Source organism: Tribolium madens, unplaced genomic scaffold (assembly GCF_015345945.1).
Source record: "Tribolium madens isolate multiple individuals breed KSU strain unplaced genomic scaffold, Tmad_KSU_1.1 Scaffold_19;HRSCAF=116;Tcas5.2_LG9, whole genome shotgun sequence".
Taxonomy (NCBI): domain Eukaryota; kingdom Metazoa; phylum Arthropoda; class Insecta; order Coleoptera; family Tenebrionidae; genus Tribolium; species Tribolium madens.
Genome location: NW_025400983.1, coordinates 15,956,799 through 15,977,983, shown reverse-complemented (window position 1 = coordinate 15,977,983; position 21,185 = coordinate 15,956,799). Strand labels below are relative to the sequence as shown.

General features: G+C 30.5%; 1 protein-coding gene across 4 annotated transcripts in view; it reads left to right on the top strand.

The window, feature by feature from the left end:
• Positions 1-21,185, top strand: part of LOC123012181 (metabotropic glutamate receptor 2) — a 390,426-nt gene that overhangs the window by 316,708 nt on the left and 52,533 nt on the right. For all 4 annotated transcript variants that reach the window (XM_044410042.1, XM_044410034.1, XM_044410050.1 and 1 more), the window contains one exon: positions 6,678-6,820. In XM_044410042.1, coding sequence (XP_044265977.1) covers positions 6,678-6,820 — 143 coding nt within the window. The remainder of the gene's footprint in view (positions 1-6,677; positions 6,821-21,185) is intronic.

Genomic DNA, 21,185 nt, shown 5'->3' with positions numbered 1-21,185 from the left:
AAAATTATGGAGACTTATAATTTATCCTTTGTAAACATGCTTTGCATATTGTCAAACAAAAATATTCATACGTAAGCAGATAATAATTCATAACGTTTTTATTCATTCAAAGAAATTTTGGAATTTTGTTTAATTCATAAAAGTCAAAACGCTAGAAGTTTCGTTAAAGTAGCTTTTTAAAAGATAACTTTATGAAATGGATAAAGCAACAACTTTTACCAAATCTGCCCTAAAATTCAGTGTTGCTTATCGACAATGCCTTTTAATATAATGTCGTTGCTGTTAGCTGTGATCCGACATCAAACTCATTGAGAAGAACATCAGCCACGATTAAAAAAAAAACAAAATCAGAGCTTTATACTCTTATAAAGGCAAACAAACAAAAATGTAAACATGTAGTTATACATTGAAATGGCTAAACATGGACACAGAGTCTTAAGATGACCGCCTTATCATCCAGAATTAAATAAAAAATATCTCATTTAAATTAAATTAATTAATTTTACGTACAAAACTTGACAAAAAGAATTGATATGGTCATAACTCATAACTGATGAGTGGAAAAACATCTCTTAGCATGTGGATAAGATTGTAGTCGACTGTGCAGAGAAAGAGCATTTGCTTGATGCAGCACTAGACGATATTTTTATTGAACACCGGGGATTTATAGTATTTTGCGGAAGTGAGTTCTGATGATGAGGACCAAAATGAAGATAGTAATCTATGAAGCAATGAGTGATTTATATTTATTTGTTAAATTAATATTAATTGTTTTTCTTGTACGTTTAAAATCTGATTATAAATAATTTTTGCTGTGTTAGAACTCTTCTAGAAGCTCCTATTGAATTTAAGAAATTATTTAACAGTTTTTATAACCAAATATCCACTTGTCAAATTAGAACAACCCCCTACGCTACTAACGCAGCGCGTGTTGTCAGATATTGATGACTCAACATGCTGTTCTTGCTTTGCGCGGACTCTTATATCGTGCATTGTATTATAACTTTCCTTCTTCCCCCATCCTATATCAATCTTTTACTTGATAAAAGAAAATTAAAACTAAATTTGCGACTGATAATAGGAAGTTGTGTGAACCTTAGCTACCACATAGCAGCCGCACAAATTTTCCAAACAACTAATTTATGCGCATACTTAATTTTGTGAAAAAACTTTGTGAAAATGAAAATCATTGATGAGGCTACCAAAATTGCGTCTTTTTCACAACGAACCTAGAAAGTTAAAAGTGCGATTTCCAGACATTTCGTTCCAAAATTTCGTTAAATAACGTGGATCAAAAATACTAAAAGATAAGTGAAAACATTATCTTTAACTACGTGATTAAACTATTATAAAGTGTATTGCTGTTTTTCATTTAATGATTGGACACCTTATTTAAAATTGTCACAAGATAAAAAAAAATTTTTGTCTCGTAAGTATAGTAGATCTAGAAATATTTGGGAACAGAGTTAATCACTTCATGAGTGGCATCACCTTCTGGTAAAGCACAAATGACCTCCTACCGAACTTAATCCTTATAATAGTTATTTTCGATTCAATTGGAGACAAATTACTTTGGTCGTCAATGTCACTTGAGTGACATTAAATTGTAAAGCATGCTTTAGGACTGTAAACCTTATTCTTAGCCACTGTCAATCATAGTCGACAAGTTGCATGTTGTACATATTTTTGATAGGAAAATACAACAGCTGTCATTAATTTGAAATTGTCATTCATTTTAACGCTAAAGCTTGAATTACATTAAAGTGTCAGAAAAGTGACGACCAAAGTATTTTGTCTCCAACTGTACAAGTGCGCTGTCAAATTATTTTTCAGGTCTGAAACCGAATTTTATGGCACGAAGCAAAGCTGAGTGCTGTAATGGAGGTCGAAGACCTGAAAATAAGACAGCGCACGTGTATCGAACAATATTTTTCATGATCGTCAACAAAATTTTATAAAAAACGTGAATTTATTGAAAATTTTGAGTTTAATTTTGACATATGTCAAATCAAGTATATAAATTGTTAAATTTATATATTTAGTTTAAAGCTTGTTCCAAATTTGGTGGCGAACTGACGTTGTCAAAAATGTCTGAATTCTGACACTAAACATACGTTTACTATAGAAAAAAATATTGTTCATAGGCGTCGTATTAAATAATATTTTAAAACCACTGGTATTCTTTAAAAAAATATAATAAGTAGGAACTCATACATACGATGACGAATGATGAATTAATTATGAATTTGTTAACTCATAAAAATAATTTTTAACTATTATATTTTTAGCAATCCTCGTCCTTAAAAATACTAAAACAAAATTTGTTTTCGTTGCTGCTAAGGTTATGATACATAAATTCATTAACGATTACATCTAAATGATTTTCCCTACTTAAATATTGGTCTTCATATACGATCACCTGATTGCAAACTCTTGCAAAATGACAGCTAAGAAAATTTTAGAAAAAAATGAACGCCCATGTATTTCGTTAACTTAACCAAGTGGACACATTCCAAGTGTCTTTTCACCAGATATGGAATAAGTTCTACTACTTTATACCTTGTGTAGCTAAGAGAACGATCAGGAAAAGTATCTTGAACAACACAAAGGACCAAACAATCACACTGGTGCTTTTTAGAACCACCAAATTACTATCTTTAGGTAACAACAAAATGTGCATAACACCCTGTCAAATGTAGAAATTTTCTGAAGGGGTAAAGCAACAACATATCAAATTTTTTTGGTTTTTGTAGTAACAAACGTATCAAAGTGTTCAGTGCGGGCATAAGAAGGTTCAAAATCTATTACAGCGTTGTCAATTTGTATTTTCTTTAAATGATCATATTTTCAAAACCACGTGTCCTAGAAAAAATATAAAAGCAAATTTACCGTTTCCTATCAGCCTATCACCATATAAAAGATTGTCCGACTCCTTTGAACCACCGTGTATTCTATTATATAACGATTACAGGTGTGTATACAGGTGTTTAAATTTGACCTCATAATAGTTGGCAGTGATATGAGTATGTTGTGAACGGACCACAATTTTTACTACGCCCGGCGAAGTGTCGAATGTCAGATTAATAASTTTCTACACGATGGTTCGTTCACAATCAAACTTTCATGCATAGTTTTGACGCCAAATTAAAAAAAAAAAACACCTATTTTTTTATTATTTGATAAAATAACAACCTGAAAAATAATACAAGTATACTTTTGATACCTAATTTAAATTGTTTCTGAACACATGAACTCAAACATAAAAACACAAGAATTTAAAAAATCTAATATATTTGAATACTATTACTACGTTTCCATGAGGAATTGAATTCGAATTGAAAACGGTATTGGCCATAGAAACACTTTAAAATCGGTATTGAAATCGATTTTAATCTTAAGGTCGACAAGGCAAATTCTGGAATTGTATCGGGATTGAAAGTACGATTTTATGCATGGAAACAGTATCGTACTGAATCCAGCCGTACTTTGTCGGGCTTGTGTCAAAAAGTTGACGTTGAAAAGCTGTGGTTGTGTGAAGTCATTTTGGTTTCGTTTTGCTTTTTCAATTCGAATTCAATTCCTCATGGAAACGTAGTACTTATTTGGCAAACCCTGTAACGATATCCTCCAAAAAAACATGATCTTTACTAAACACTGCCAGTCTTGGAACAAATTGTTTTTTCAAATACGTATACTCGTAATACAATAAAATTTCAAGGTATCGTAAATTAGAAGTAATATTTACGTTTCAAAATAACAACCTTCGGATTGACGACCCACCCTTGAATATAATAAAAATTTAAAGTGTTTGTTTTTGGATAATTGGAAAACGGCTTTACCAAATAGGCTGTTGTTGACATTTTTAAAAAGCGCTTGTTATGAGCTTTCCAACGATGTATCACAAGTAGGGTCGTGCCTATTAAAATTTTCATCTTGAGGTGGCTGTGGCTTCAAGGGTGGGAGGTGCGCCACTTACCATGCCATTTTGATTTCCCCTAAAAACCACCGAAACGGTTTTGAGTGACTCTCAATAACTTTTTCAGTTTTAGATATATTGCCGATTGCTAGTTTTAAAATTGTATGCATTTTTAAAAGTTAACATCAGAGAAAATTCAGACACGTTAAATTATTCTAGACGCGACGGGCCGAGGTGTTCTTTTTTCGTTCCGCTCCAAGTCTAATATATTATTCCGGCTACATATCACCGGCATGGTGTCTGAAGTAGCAAGGATTGCGGATGAACCTCTCTTCCGTTACAACATCCGGCTTTAATATCTGAATACATATGTATACCACGGCAAAGCCAAAACTTTCCTCGTTAACCTTTAATTGATCAATTGATAGGCGATATGTATTTATTTCTTACTTTTTTCCATAAAATTTGGCTTATAGTAAATTCTTATAAAAGTAAAGCAGACTTTAACTTTTGTTTTTTTAGAACTAAATTTTTGGTCATATAACACTTCTAGCATATAGAAACCATACTTCACTTCATTACTAAATTAGTAACTTAAAGATGATTAATAAATAATAGTTGTATTTAAAACATAAATCAATAGAAAACGATTTTAGATAGAAATATTAACACACATTTCAGATGCAGCGACTCATCAGAGATGCGCAATTTCCTGAACCGCGAGCCTCCTTCTTGCGGTTTAAAGCTCGATTTTGAGGTTTAAATTGCAAAGCAAAAATACAATTTCTGGCATCTATTAGTTTATTGACGGTTTTCAAACACTAACAGATCTCTCTTGATTTCATGATTTTCAATCCCTTTTATTTTACTTTATATACTCATACTTTATAAAACTTTATATTACACATGGAAAGTTCTTGACCACGGCTCAAGCTGTCTCAGGCTCTCATTGTCTTTCATCCGAATTCTCTCAAGACTGCTGACTAACCCGTTAATCACTAAAACTACAGAACTATGTCCAAAGTGGTCATAAACCTTCATGAAGATATCTTATTGATGAGTTTCACAAACTTGCATTAAAAGCTCCCAGTTTATGGAATTAAACAAAATTATATTCCATAAACTCAATATCTCTTAAGCACTCAAAAACACCATTCAACTAAATTTCTGATCAAGTGGTCTGTCACTTTGAAATTAAGTTGGCAATGTTGAGTAATGTAGAGATACAAGATTTGAGATTTAATTTGAAAGTTACTGGTCACTTTGATCAAAAATTTAATTTAAACGCAAATACAGGCTGTTCTTAAAACGTTTTAAATTTGAAGGTCAGCGGTTCTCAAATTTTTGTTTTTTGCGCCCCATATTTATACCTTGCGCCCCCTTCCCGCGCATAAGATACTAGATTCAAAGTTAACATGCTAATATTGCTATTCTATGATAATTTATTTTTAGTGCTTAGCTCCCATAATCTTTAAATTTAAGAAAATAACGCAAATATACAGGTTGTTCCGCTTGTATTGTTACAAATTTGAACAGGTGATAGAAGATTTAATTTTAAGACAAAAGTTTCCTATGAACATGTATCGAAAAATGTTATGTAAAAGAGCTACACCCTTTGAAAAGGGTGCGTTTTTAATGGGATTTTCCCACTATTTTAGAATAGATAAAATTCCAAAAGTTGGTACAGCTGATAATCTTTAAACACCTGAACGAATTCAGAGATCAAATGTTGAAATTTTTATTCAGGGGTGTCCTAAACTGAAGGAGTTTAGAGTAAAATGGATTTGATTTTAAATTTTTATGCTGTGCAGAGTTTGTAACATAAATTTTAAAATGATTTTATTCAAAAAGGATAAATTGTATCGAAAAAAGGCAAGAGACCTCTTTTTTGTAAAAAACTATGAAATTTAGAATTTCGTTGCTGTAAGTGGCAAGAAACTTCAACCAAAATAGTAAGAGGAATTTTTATTCTAAAAATTTTAAATTTGTAACAATAAAAACGGAACAGCCTGTATACAGTGAGCGGCAAAATTATGGAATAATCGTATTTATTTGAATTGAAAATATTTAATTTTGACAAAAATGCTCGAAAGGTCATTTTTTCATTACAAAATTCTCTCCCCCCTCCCTAAGGAAGCGCACCCCACAGTTTGAGAACCGCTGTTGTAGCTGATGTAAAATTTCATGGAACTGAAATATTTGTGACTTTCCTATACTCTTTTTTATATTAATGTGCATCAAGTACCCTACGTTGTTAATTTGAATTATTTTTTGCTACATGGGGTACACATTTATTTGAAAACATTATTTTTTGGGAAGATTGTGGTTAGGATTGTTTGAATTTTTCCATGGTTGCCACCTTAAAGTGATCCCTTTCAAAGACTACTTCGATGCACATTAACATGAAAACGAGTATATACACTTTCTATATTTTTTTATATAAAGTTGAAACTCTTCTTTTTCACAAAAACTATATTTGTGGAACCAATATTTTCTCAAAAACCAGGTTTTATATAGAAATAAAAAAAAATTCTGAAAGTAAAGAAATTTAAATTGTAGAATAGGGTTTCAACGAATTAAACACCAAATTTTACTTTATTCAAGAAAAGATAACAATATTTTATTTTATTTTGAAAACGTGTAACTTTTTTAATCTACATTAAATCTTATGTAAATTAGTCGAACATTTATGGGACACCTATGTATATGTACTTTAAACTCAAGGACTTTGTTGCTGAACTGTTTGTGTGTTGGATTTCAGGTTCGATTAGTAACATCGATGGGGCGGAGTATCACTGCAACAAAACCCAAGTTCGAAAAGTGATATCAGGGGTCGTTGGCGCGGCTTCCAGTGTGACATCTATACAAGTAGCAAATCTCCTAAGACTCTTTAAAATACCCCAGGTAAAGTTTATGTTTGTTGTAACTGTATCACGGATAACTGATTTTTTTATCTAAAATGTTAAAAATGCAACACCAGGTATTCAATGTAATTGTGAACTTTATTTATTTTGAGAATATTTACGAAAATAAGACAAAAAAAGGGGGAAATTTGCTATTTCTGTTTGCTTTTCACCGACTTTAAATTCTTTAAAGATACTTTTAATTGGAACCAAATGATTTTTTGCAAAATATGCATGAAACGTTCGTCGTTTTGTTTTACAATCGAAAAAATCGGAAAAATCATTTATACACCGATAACAAATTCCTTAATTTGGTTTTCTAGAGGTAAAATCGAACGTGGAATACGTTGCAAGTTTGTTTGCATTTTTCAAAGTTGGCAATTTAATTTCAAATCCACTTTGATCAGAAATTTAATCAAACGCACGATATTTTCTTTGATATGTTTGAGCCAGTCTTACTACTCATGACTCTGTTTAAGACATATCTTAGGTTCTAGTTATTCTATTTGCCTTTGCTATATTTTTTTATTTAGGTATATACTCGTACAAGGTTTGAATCAATATTTAACACCAAATAAACAAAATTTTGGGGATATTATACAGGGTGTTTCATTTTTATTGTTACAAATTTAAACAGGTGATAGAATATTCAATTTTAAGATAAAAGTTTCCTATGAATATGTATCGCAAAATATTATATGTATAAGGGAGCTACATCTCCTGAAAGGGGTGCATTTTTTAATGGATTTTTTCCTATATTTCAGAAACTGTTGTAGATAAAATTACAAAATTTGGTACAAATGATAACTTTTATACACCCAAACGAATTTAAAGGTAAAATGTCAAAATTTTTACTTAGGGGCGTTCTAAACTGATGGGATATAGGGTAAAAATACCCTAACTATTTTGGCTGTTTTTTTTTTTTCAGCCACAAAATTTTAAATTCCATAGTTTTTCAGAAAAAAGTCTCTTGCGGTTTTTCGATACAACTTACCGCGTTTTTAAATAAAATCAGTTTACAATATGTGTTACAGACCATAATGAGGATAAAAATTAAAAATTAAACTCGTTTTGCCGTTTAAGATCCCGTGATTAAAAATTTCGACAACTATCTTTGAATTCGTTTAGGTGTTTAAAGGTTTTCAGCTGTACCAACTTTTGTGATTTTATCTATTCTGAAATACTGTGAAAATTCCATTAAAAAAAGCATCACTTTCAAGGGGTGTAGCTCGCTTACAAAACATTTTTTGATCCATGTTCATTTTGTCTTAAAATTGAATATTCTATCAACTTTTTAAATTTGTAACAATAAAACCGGAACATCCTGTATAAAGTATCAACGGATTAGTAATTTGTTATTTAGAAGTTTCAACTAACAGTTTTAATTTTCTTAAACATCAAACACTTTTATTTTAGAGGCAGAGTATAATATTCATTTTTGCGTGGAGTGATAAATCATGTTTATCTTCGTCATTAGCATTACATGTTCATGCATGATTTTTCAGTTGAATTACTTGCAATGAATGTTATTCATTACTTAAAGTGATTAGCATAAAAATGGAAAACGTTGCTTTTATTATCGTACAAATACAAGAAAATTGATGACAGTGAATAATGCTTCAAAGAAAAAAACGCAAAAGGTGAACTTTTGTAATACGAATATTCCCGGAATGTTTATTTTAGTTTTTAAGTCACATTTCTGTTTGTCGATAAAATGCAAATATCCCTCAAGAATATTGGCAGAACTTTATCTATGTTTAAAGAAGAAATGTTGTTTTTGAAGGTTTTAAATAACTTCCAGTATTTCATAATGGGAAGACGAAAATGGCGAATGCGCCGGGACAACTTTTACATTTGTGTAATCTATTTCTTTAGCTATAACCAAAAAATAATAATAAAGGTTGTTTATTATTTGAAGACATTTTCTTATTGTTGAGCCTAATTACGCCAAGGTTATTTAATTATAAGGAAAACCTAAAAACATTATCTGCTATAATTTATAAAACGGTTAAGCAACCGATTCCATTGACAAAATTTAACCAATTTTGATTTAATTTATCGATTATGCTTTCAAATTCAGATGTTGTCAAAATTGTGACTTTTATGAATCTTCTGTGCCTGTTTGCTCTTTGAAAGCACTATAATTGAACACCTGAGGACAGACATCATTACCTAAGGTCTAAAGACAGAATTCAGTGCTAATAACTTTGATAGAAACACACTGCAAGTAAGTACAATTTTGTGGACAAAAATGAGGATCTTGCTACAAAAACTTTGAAGAAAAAGGATTATTTAGCAAAAGATACAAGTAGGTATTATGATAATTGGCAATAAATTTTGTGTAATTTATTGAAATGAGTTCAAAGTTGATGCATTTTTTAAATGCTTCTTCACTTTAGTTTCAAAATTGTTACTTTTTCAACTCGTTCCTCAAAAACGATGCACAATACACTAATTTAATTGCATTCTTTCCGAGGTTCATTCTCATTCATGTTTATTTTGTATTCTTGTCGATTTCTTGCTACAAATTAAGAATATTTAGCAAACCTGCATTACAAATTGCGTCTACATTTTAACGGGTCCTTGTTCTAACTTTCTGCTTGCGAACTACTCGTTTCCAAATTTCGAAAAACTGTTGGCGGTTCTCAATTTGTTCCTTTTTTGGTGTTTCGTCTCTAAATTTTCTTAGACGATTTTCTGTGTTGACGTTTAATGACATTGTCTTCAAATTAATTCAAAAAACCAGAACTGCCAACTTCTTTTATTAAAATTACCAGGAATAAATTTACTAGTGGTGCCAACGTTAAGACTGTTTGGCATTTCCATTTAAAAAAAAACAGACTTTATTATTAATATCGAGCGACCAAGATAATTGTAATCGAGTCATCTTTGGATTGTAGAACGTATGTCTAACTTCACAAGAAACGTCAAATAAGATGACAAGTCGTAAGCTAAAACGGCAAAATGGGCTGGAATTAGTCGCCGAAGTATAATAAAATCGTTTTCCTAAGACCTACTAAAAATTTTATTATTTTTAAGTTAAATGCGGTATTGTTAACAGTAAACCAGAAGGTAAACAAATCATAAATTAGTGAAACCCACTCGGACTCAGAAACCAAGGAAACAGGTCAGTTTTTAACAGAGCCGGATTACTTACTTTCTTTTTGTCTAAAATATTTGAAATATTTTAATAGTTTTTGATGTAGTTGTTATTAAAGTCAAGTATTTTGAGAAATTTGAAAAAGCCAGGTGGTTATTAACAAGCTATTATATATTATATATTATATATTAAATAAAGCTGATTTTTTTTTTTAATAATAGCTTGGTAAAACTCTACCACTACTTTGGTTTTAAATACGGCCCTGTTTTATTCTAGTGGGTGCAGCAACACCCACACACACACCACACAGCAAAGGAACGTGCCATTTATGGAGGGTTACAACTTCAAGCCATTGTTTGGTTAACCCTTATAATGTGTCATAAAGTTTTTAATAGGTCTTAGGAAAACGATTTTACCATACAATAATACGAGTAGGACCGTTCTTTTTTGAGGGTAATCCCGCTAACCTCCACATTCCCCAACTTTAAAAATTTTAATGTCACTATCCCACTTGTGGCACATCAAATGGGAGCTATTTAAACAAGCTTTTTAAACCTATTTACCAAAATTGAATCAGACCATCCCTTCATGAGATACAGGGTGTTCTAATAAAAACAAACTACCCTAAATTTGTTTTTAAGAGGGACATTTTTTACGCAATTTTAAAACCACCTCAACTAACCCGTTAACCTCTATGCCACTTAACTGTAAAATGTCAAATAGCACTAACACACCAGTGATACATAAAATGAAAACACTTTTTAAATGCTTTTTAAAAGCTTTTTTCCAATATGAAATGATTTTTAAAATATCGTCAAAGAAAATCTTTCAGCAGCTGTACAAAGAAATTTAAGAACTGTTGGTGTAGTTTGGCAAATTATTGATATACATATAAAAAGTACTGGTTCTAAAATAGACACTTGCAGGGTGTAAAACTTTAGTTTCATTAGATAATTTTCCGTAATTAATAACTCTTTGTTAGCAATTATTCAGGTGTGACTGAATTAGATTAATGCTGGAAGAGCTAAAATTGCAGTAATATAATTTTTCAATTAATAGATGGTGAGATACAATACCGTAAGCTTTGCCTAAGTCAAATAAATAATGCTGGGTGATACTTCTACTTTCTTCAAAACATTTTACAACATTGTCTATAAATTTTAGAACAGTCAAAGCAATATAGGATAGTTTACGAAATTCGAATTTTAGAGACAGAATTTCATTTCTATCTAAGTACCTAACAAACAGTTTGATTTAGTAATTAATGGCCTTCCAATAATTTAGAGTTGGAAAAATTGAGTCATCAATACAGTAATTAATTAATTTTGTCAATTGATTTAATTATTTCAACATCCAATTCATAAATGTCTCTACAGTTCGAGTTCTTTAAGTTATCAATACACTTCCTAACTTTATTGAAAGAGACTTTGCGAAATGAGAGCTGCTGAAGTTAGGAGTTCCCGAGTCTTCTGGGTGAGAGCGCTAGGGGCACTGAAAAGGTGCCGTTTCATGGTTTCTCGCTTAAATCATAATAACGGTGTGTGTTACGAAAAATGGTTATTTATAAAATTAAACCTTATTACATATATTTCCTGTAAGACGGTCTTTTTATTTTGTTTTGTATCAAACACTTTACTCTTTCACCTGACCTGACATGACCCAACCATACATTCTAAAACTTGTTCGATGACTGGACTAGTTATAGATTTTAGTTGGTAAATATTCATAATACATATTTTAGAAATGAAAATTTTTTTTTCTATAGCAGATGTTAAACTATTCCTTTATCAACTCTTTTGAGTAGATAAAGTAGCACTTTAACCGCAAGGGTAGATAAAGTAACACTTTAACAGCAAGGGTAGATAAAATGTTTTAAGTTATTTTATTCATTGAAATTTAATTTACAAATTTTATCATCCACGAGGTGGAATAAAGCGTCCGGTTTACACTCAAACGAGTTGAATACAACATATTATTCTTCGAATTAGACTCAACAAGGCTTAATCTTGCTTTAAATTTGTTAAAAATAATCTGACGTTTCGTATTGTCAAATGCCAAAAATTGTATTTTTTTTTTTAAATATCATTTTTTGTTTTATACTTTTTAGTCCTGCTATAGAAAAAAATGTTGTATTATCACGACGATAAAGATAGTTTATCTACTCGTGAAATAAGTCCACTCGTGACTTCGTCACTCGTGAACTTAACCTCGTAGATAAACAATCTCTTTATCGTCTCGTATAATAAATAACTATTTTTTTACTGGATATTTTATAATTCAATGCTCCGGCACTAAATTTAAATATAAACTCTCTATATCTCAGAAAGTATATCACTATATCAGTGTCCCTTCCCCCATAGATGAAACGACTCAGCCCTGCTTAGTTAAAGACTAATTTGTAACATAATTTTAGTTTTGAAAAATCAAGTATGCCTTGGCAATTTTCAAAAATCTAGTGTTCTAGGGAACATTAGTAAATATGCATTATAAAGATTTGTATTTTAAACTAAATTTATTGCAACGTTGTTTTTTTGAGTACACTTCTGCAATAATGCGATTTACGAGTATGTTTAGATGGTGATATTTAGTAAACACGATTGTATTTTCAACACCACACTAACAACACTCTAATACCGTGTGATTTTTTTTAATTTTTGCTCTAGTTATCTATGACACTTACGTCAACAATGAAACGTGTTGCGTAAGTCGGACGTTGTCGTTTGGGTTGTCTGAATATCAAACGTCATGTTTGAATTCGATTTACTTACAAACGAGAATGTAGTTTTGAAAAAGACAGATTTTTGTCAAAAAAAACGAAAAATGACCACACCACACCTGTAAACAACAAAATGGGCAAAGAAAAAGTTGGGTTCTGTTAACTAGAGCAGAAATTTAAAAAATCATACGGTATTAAAATCTGTTTAACATTTTTTTAAGATATGAAATAAGATTCAAAAAATTTAAAACATTATTCTGTTGTTTATTGTGTCATTTTACTATAGTAAGTTGTGCTAATTGTTAAAATTTATACTTGTTCGAAAGACTGGCTAAAATATTTGATACAATATAAACTTTGTACATAAATTTATAGCAGTAGTTAGATTTATGGGTGTGAGAGAATGTTGAAATTCTACCACGGGATTTCCGTATTAGTTTGGAGCAGGTGTTAGATTCAGAATTGAACTAAAAAGATCTCATAGGTACGCTACTAAGTATAAAAAAGTAATAAACGTTACAGGAATATAAACTCAAAGAACAATATAATGTGATAGGTTTTCTAACTAGAACTTTTTGACTTTTTTCGAACACTAATACGAGGGGCATTAGAAAAGTAATCTACCTAGCCATGAAAAAAACAATTGAAAAGTTCAAGAATAATTTGAGATCGTGCATAAGGCTGCCAAAATTAAGTCATTTTTGCAGCTTCGTTAAGACAGACCATCCTCTCTATAGTCCGAATTTGGTTCCGACTAACTTCTATTTTTCCGATTACTAAAGAAAAATTTTCGAGGATGCCGTTTTGACTCTGATGATGGCCTAAAAGTAGCCGACGAATTTTTTGGGAGTCCAGAGAAAACATTTTTTATAAAAGTAAACTTTTACTGAAGGAGAAATGGCGCAAGTGTATTGATGTAGGGGTGGATTATATTGAATAATAAAATTATAAAAAAAATGTACGTTTTATTGCTTGAGTAATTCAAAAAACGCAATAAACACATAACTTTCTATTTAAAATAGCAAAGTTGAAACCCATTTCCGGTGTAACCGGAAGTGTTGCGATCTAGAAAATATTTTCATTGAGCAGGATCTAAACGATTGGCTATAATCAAAATTTTATATAAATATCACTGTTAGAACTCCCAATACTTCTAATGTGAGATTTAGCCGGAACAGCCTGTATATGCTCTTTTATAAAATACGTCGTCAATAACAACATATTTTATAAGTAGATAAAATAGAGTTACCTTGGCATTTTGTCAATTTTGAAATATTTCTTTATAATAATTTCTGAATTCAGTAAATTTTCTAATCCAATATTAGTGTTGGACAACAAGACAACACAAGTTTTATAGTTTAAATTAACTCTAGTTGTCGTAATAGCTATTAAATTAAATTTGTACATGCATGAACTCTAAATAAACTTATCAAAAAAGCGGTTTAAATACAGGTGCGCCAGAACTTGCGCCCCAGAGAAAATGCCATCTAAATTACGAGGAACATGGAAATGATGTTAAAAAATTCTATTTGTAAAAATTTCGAAGTTACGAAAGTTTAAATCTTGCACTTTGACTGTATTTATTTCTGTTGAAAAAACATATTCTATATTTTTTTTTTGATACAGGCTATAAGAAGAGGAAATAAGATAGCTGTATCCTAAATTGTAACTCTGTTTAATGTTATTTGTGACTTTTATTGGATACATTTTTATACCTTAACTAAATAATTTAAAAAACATACAAGATCATCAGTGTCATTAAATACACATAGAAAAATGTCAAATGTCAAAAAATTAATGTTAAATTTTTTGACAGATAGAATTTTTTAAACGTTTTTCCATGTTTTTGGTGTCTTATCTTACTGTCGTATCAACAAGAAAGTACTCCCTAGGATTTCGGGATATTCGTGAATAGGTTGCCATAAATTTGGTTAGGTTGGTTTCTGGTGACAAATAAAAGATATCCTAACTAGTGTCAAAATTTAGGTTAGGTCACCTGTCAGCTTGCATGTAAAATTCAATTGATAGTTGACAGCAAGTTGACAGAAAACGACAATCGTCAACAACAAAGGTAACCAACCCTAGGCATTCAAAATTACTTCTGAAAATTCTAGTTACCAACAACATAAAGAACGTAATTTTCCTAAAAGTTCAAATCCTAGGTGGTAATTTCTTGTTGACAAATCTGTACTTGAAATTTTTCCCTGGGGCGCGAGTTCTGACACACTCTGTATACTTTAGCTTTAATAATTGCATTTTTTTAAATTAAACTTGCAATTTGTGCGTAAGACCAAATTTCTGAGTCACTTTGAAATTAATGACAACATTAAAAAACATGGATAAAAGTTCTGAAAATTGATAAATCTTCTGTTTTATTACATTATTCAATATTGCCAACTTAATTTCACAGTCGTAGGCCACTTTGATCACAAATTGAATCGAATTTATCCCAAGTCTAATTTATTACCTAAGAGTAAATTCTTTGAAATTTAAACAGTAAATAAATTTAAAATGGTTTAAAGGAAACATTAATATTAAGAACTTTTATGCTTGAGGTTATCGACGGATAAAGTTGTTTCTAAACACGTTAGTTAAAAAGTAATAAGAAAGAAAATACTATCGCAATCAATAAACAAAATCTAAAATTTTTGTTTATTGTACTAATATGTACTTATATTTTAATGTTTACGTAAATGTGTATTTCACGTCAGGATACTGGATATTATTTTATTATTTATTATTACTTACTGGATATTATATTATAAATGTTTTTACCAGTAAACTGATCGTAGAATTTTGAAATGATGGTTTGAAAACAGCATTCGAACATCCTTGAGTTAATACCTTTATGACTGATTTTTAAACATAAACAGGTTAATGTAATTCAATACCTTCCGCAGGTAATTTAGCAAGTGCCTTTTTAAATGTAGATGTTTCGTTGCCTACTCGAAACGTAAACAATGTAATTATAGCGAAAGAAAGAAAAGCGAACCACTAAAACCGGCTATAAATTATTCCGAAAGCTCATTTTGCTTGGAGAAGTATGGCGAATAATTTAGAGAAATGGAAATTCGGTCATGAGAAAGAGATAAATCTACTAAAGGGACTTTATTTAATCGAAAAGTGAAGCCTGAAAGGAAAGAAGTGAACTGCGAACATTACAACTGTATAGGTAAATATTATTAGGTCAGGGAGTGAAAAGGTCAGTGATAAATGATGGGAAAAAGCTTTAAGAATAAATTACAACAAACCATGGACTATGGCAAACAAGAGGAAATTTCTAGAGTGGGTTACATTAAAAAATTAAACTACCACTAGTACTAGTTTCCTTCAAATGCATTCTGAAAGAAAATAATATAGTTATTATTAAAAGTAGATAATATTTTTATTGATTTTATGTTCTTGGCTTTTCTAGTTTTTTTAAATAATTATCTGTCTTTGTATTTTTTACAAATTCAAAATGTTATTTAATTAATATTTATTATTAGACTAGTTACTATTTATGTTTGAACTTTAACTATTTTAATAAATTATTTTATTTTATTAAATGTGTCTATTATCGTTGCAAAATTTTGCAATATGTACTCATAATATTGAAATTTACAATTTTGTTTTTTCATCCAAAATTAACAGTTTTATTAAAAGGATTAGTTTTTCATTTTAATATTTTGGCCTTGGTGTTTGCTAGCTTCAGTCATGTGGTAATGTGGAGCATTAAATCAGCTTGACTTACGCACTTCATGATATGGAAATATAGAGCTCCTTATCAGAATCACACACGCTTACTACGACTATGCCTTATAACTTTCATTACCCTCCAACTCTGTTACAGTTTATTTGTCAGACAACTACAAACTTGAAGGAGCACCTAAAAGAGAAGTAATAAATCGATGGAGGGAGGCTTCTAAGTTCTAAGGGATGAAATTAGCGTTTGTGGTTGTCCGAAGTTTTAGTGTTGGACAAACTTTTGGGTGCAATGAATTCTCCCACAATTTAGTTAAAACAAATTGTTGTTTGAATATGGAAATGTAAATATTGTTCAATTTTTTTCCATTTCTATTGTGAACCACACAAAATTAATTCATCTAACTTCAGATGGCTCCATCGATTCTACAATAATATTGTTCTACGAAAGGAGAGCCATAACAAACATACTTTTGCATTTGTAATTTCCTTTAAACATTTCTATAGTATTTTGTTCTTTTGTTCATTTTGGTTCAAACCTTATTGTTTTGTATCCTACGACTCTTATACGCTACGGCTACAATTATGTTTCTTTTTTTACTTCCGTCATCATCCATTTTCAGTGCTATATTTTAATATCTTCTGTTGTTTTTATTTTTTTCGGGTTATTGACAGTTCTCTTCTATCTACATCTTTATCAAACATCCTCTTTCCAGTCCCCACATTTGCTATTGAATTTTCTTCTTATTCTTTTTTTTCCAAGTATATCGCATACCATCTTTATCTCTCTTCCTTTTCCATTCTATCTTTCCTCTTTTCGTGAATACCATTATTTAATCTTCTCCGTGAACAAAAAAAAAAAAAAGTATATATATTTTTGCGCCTAAACGTTTTTATTTTTACCATGAGATTTACGAATGTTGTCTCTTTCTTGCCTCTTTCGCTGCTTCAGCAATTTCATTGTAGATCATCAGCATTCGACATTTTGCACTACTAACTGCACTAGTTAAATTAATAAACACTTTCGAAAATCTCAACACAAATTCCGATACTGATGCGTGATGTTTGTTTATAAGCGTTGATATGATTTCGTGACTTGCAAAGCGTTCTAATTATTTTATTTATTTATTTACTTGTTAATTGTAGTGTTATTGCTCTTTACTCTCAATCTGAATTCGTTTAGGGATAAAATAGTACATGTTATTCGGAGGAAAAAGTGAAACTGTGGCTTCGCCACATAAACTGTCACTTTTACTTCTAATAACATAATACAAGTGATTGGGGTATGATCACATACCTAAAGTTTGTTTTTTTTTAAATGGAAATTAGAAATTTTGTTAAAAAATTATGGTTATGTGTTCAAATTGAGATGTTGTCAAAATATTGACTTTTATGAATCTTGTGTGCCTGTTTGCTCTTTGAAAGCGCTATAATTGAATACCTGAGGACAGACATCATTACCTAAGGTCTAAAGACAGAATTCAGTGCTTATAATTTTGATAGAAACACACTGCAAGTAAGTACAATGTTGTGAACAAAAATGAGATTCTTGCTACAAAAACTTTGAAGAAAAAGGATGTTTATACGGAAAAAAGTTATTTAGCAAAAGATACAAGTGGGTATTATGATGATTGGTAATAAATTTTGTGTTTATTGAAATGAGCTCAAAGTTGATGCATTTTATAAATTCTTCTTCAGCTTTTGTTTCAAAATTGTTACTTTTTCAACTCGTTCCTCAAAAACGATGCACAAGACACTAATTTAATTGCGTTCTTTCCGAAGTTCTTTCTCATTCATGTTTATTTGGTATTCTTGTCAATTTTTTGCTAAAAATTAAGAATATTTAGCAAACCTGCATTACAAATTGCGTCTACATTTTAACGGGTCCTTTTTCTAACTTCCTGCTTGCGAACTATTCGTTTCCAAATTTCGAAAAACTGTTAGCGGTACCGAATTCGTTTCTTTTTTGGTGTTTCGTCTCTAAATTTTCTTAGACGATTTTTTGTGTTGACGTTTAATGACATTGTTTTTAAATTAAATTAAAACCGGAACTGCCAACTTCCTTTATTAAAATTACCATGGATGAATTTACTAGTCATGCCAACGTTAAGACTGTTTGGCATTTCCATTTAAAAAAAAACAGACTTTAAATATCTAGGTATGTGGGCATGATCCGCCAAACCTGGCAAATAGAAACTGGGTGCGCCAGAACTCGTGCCCATGAGAAAAATGCCATATACCAGGAACATGAAAAAAATGTTGAAAAAATTTTATCTATAAAAATATCGAAGTTATGAGGGTTTAAAGTTTGCACTTTGACTCTATTTATTTCTGTTGGAAAAATAATTTTTCAAGTTTTTTTGCTATAGGCTATATCCTAAATTGTAACTCTATTCAATGTTATTTGTGGCTTTTATTGGCAAAATTTTTGTCCCTTTACTAAATAATTGTAAAAAAATATATACAAGATCATCAGTATCATTAAATAGATATAAAAAAATGCCAAATGTCAAAAGATAAATGGCAAAATTTTTTGACAGATAGGATTTTTTACACATTTTTTCCATGTTCTTGGTATCTTACCTTACTCGAAAATTTTCTTTGGGGCGCGAGTTCTGGCGCAGCCTGTATAGCTGGTTAAATTATTTAGATGAAAATGCCGTATTTGAGAACACTTTTACACTTTTCAAAAAGAAATTTGGAATGTTTCAACGTTCATCTTCGCCACATAAACTATCACTTTTAGTCCTAATAACATAATATATTATTTTCTTTGCTGATGAAGAGTTTTTTATGTCGAAGTTTTTTTCTAATCAAATAGAGATAGTAGTCTTCATTTTACAATATTTTTATTTACAAGGTATTATTTATTTCATTTGCTCCTCTTCAATCTCTGTATGGAGACAAACTTGTGCGTCATCTGAAAGATCTGATGTGTTCTGGGGTCCGTTGGCATAATGTTTTGATGTGAAATAACTTTTTTTCCACCACATTTTTATTTTGTGCAAAGTTAGTGACAGTTTGCAGAACTTTGTTGGAGAACAATATGAGATATGCCATACCTCACTTGCACATGTAAGCTAAATCCATTACCCGAAGTAATATTCATTATTCAAATTAGTATAATTTAACATTCAACGATATGTTAACACATGACGAGCAATAATGCTGAACATTATCATATTTTAATATATCTCTGAAACGGCACACTTTCATTTTATTTTCCATTTTCACATCCATTTTTTAATAACACACCAAGCTTTTGACAGATATTATACAATCATATTCTTTTCACCTGTCCCAACTGAACATCTAATAACATTATATCATACGTGCTTGTAATTTCTGTGAACATTGATTTGCAGAATTGCAATTTGTGTGTTGAATTGCTCTGCTATTATTGTTGCGAAGTATGACTCTAACGGAAGGCAATTCTAACAATGTTAATACTAGAAGTGCATGAGTTACGTCAATTGAATGGAATCATGACCGAATTACGACACAAGTAGATGAAATTTGTCTCCTTTGTATTTTGCTGGGATAATAGATAATTTACCATTGAAAACAACAAACTCCAAGTTTTGCTACAAAAGCTCCAAGTTTAATTATGGTCATTGATTTTTAAAGTTTTGTTTTGTTTATTATATACAAAGTATCCCAGCAAATTGGTAAAGTCAATCATTATTGATCTTTAAATGTTAAAATATTTAAAAGTGTGTGTTCAAAATGTATAAATATTAACTCCCTTTTTAGAATCAGTTAAAAATATTTTCAAACATACAGAGTGTTTCAAAAATAAGTCACATTACAAAGTTATGTCTTTTTCATTATGTTGGTATACAGGATGCGCCAGAACTCACGCCCCAGAGAAAAATTTCATGTAAGATAAGATACCAGGAACATGTTTGAAAAATTCTATCTGTCAAAAATTTTGACATATATTTTTTGGCATTTGACATTTTTTTATGTCTATTTAATGACACTGATGATCTTGTATGTTTTTTTTTACAATTATTTAGTAAAGGCACTAAAATTTTGCCAATAAGAGCCACAAATAACATTGAACACAGTTACAATTTAGGATACAGCTTCCTTATTTCCTCTTCTAATAGCCTGCAGCATAAAAACTGGGAAAATTATTTTTCTAACAGAAATAAATAGAGTCAAAGTGCAAAATTTAAACTCTCATAACTTCGAAATTTTTATAGATACATTTTTTTTAACTTTTTTTCCATTTTCCTGGTATCTTACTTTATATGGCATTTTTCCCTGGAGCGCGAGTTCTCGCGCACCCTGTATATTTTTTGCGTTTTTAAAACATTAATTTCTTTGACGAAAACATACTCTTTTAAAATGTTATTACGCAAAAATTACAAACCGTCTCGATAGAAATAATCCTTCTCTCGTCTGGGCATTTTTTGAGTTCAACTGATTCCTGTTGACGCTTTTTAAACTGGGGAATCTTTTTGTCACATCCAGTTTTTTAGCTTAAAGGGTTCAAACTCATGATATCAATTCTCTCTGGCGTATTTTGTTTGGTTGTATCCTCCCTCACAGCTTTTACTAACTGCGTTATTTTTCGTTAATAATAAAAAATTATTCAGTTTTTCTTTAGTAACCATCATAACTAAGAAAAAACTCGGAATCACTGCTCCAATACATTTTTTACGAAATGCCTAGGTGGGATATTGATACAATTCATTAAGGAAACGGTGATGACGAATAATAAGAAAATAAAGTTTTTACACTTTAATTATATTAATAAATAGATTATTTAAGGTGGCATAAAAATATCGTGTTCTATCTGTGAGAAAAGCTTTCTTAAGCACAGGTTCGTGCGAAACTTAAACACTCGCATAAAAAATT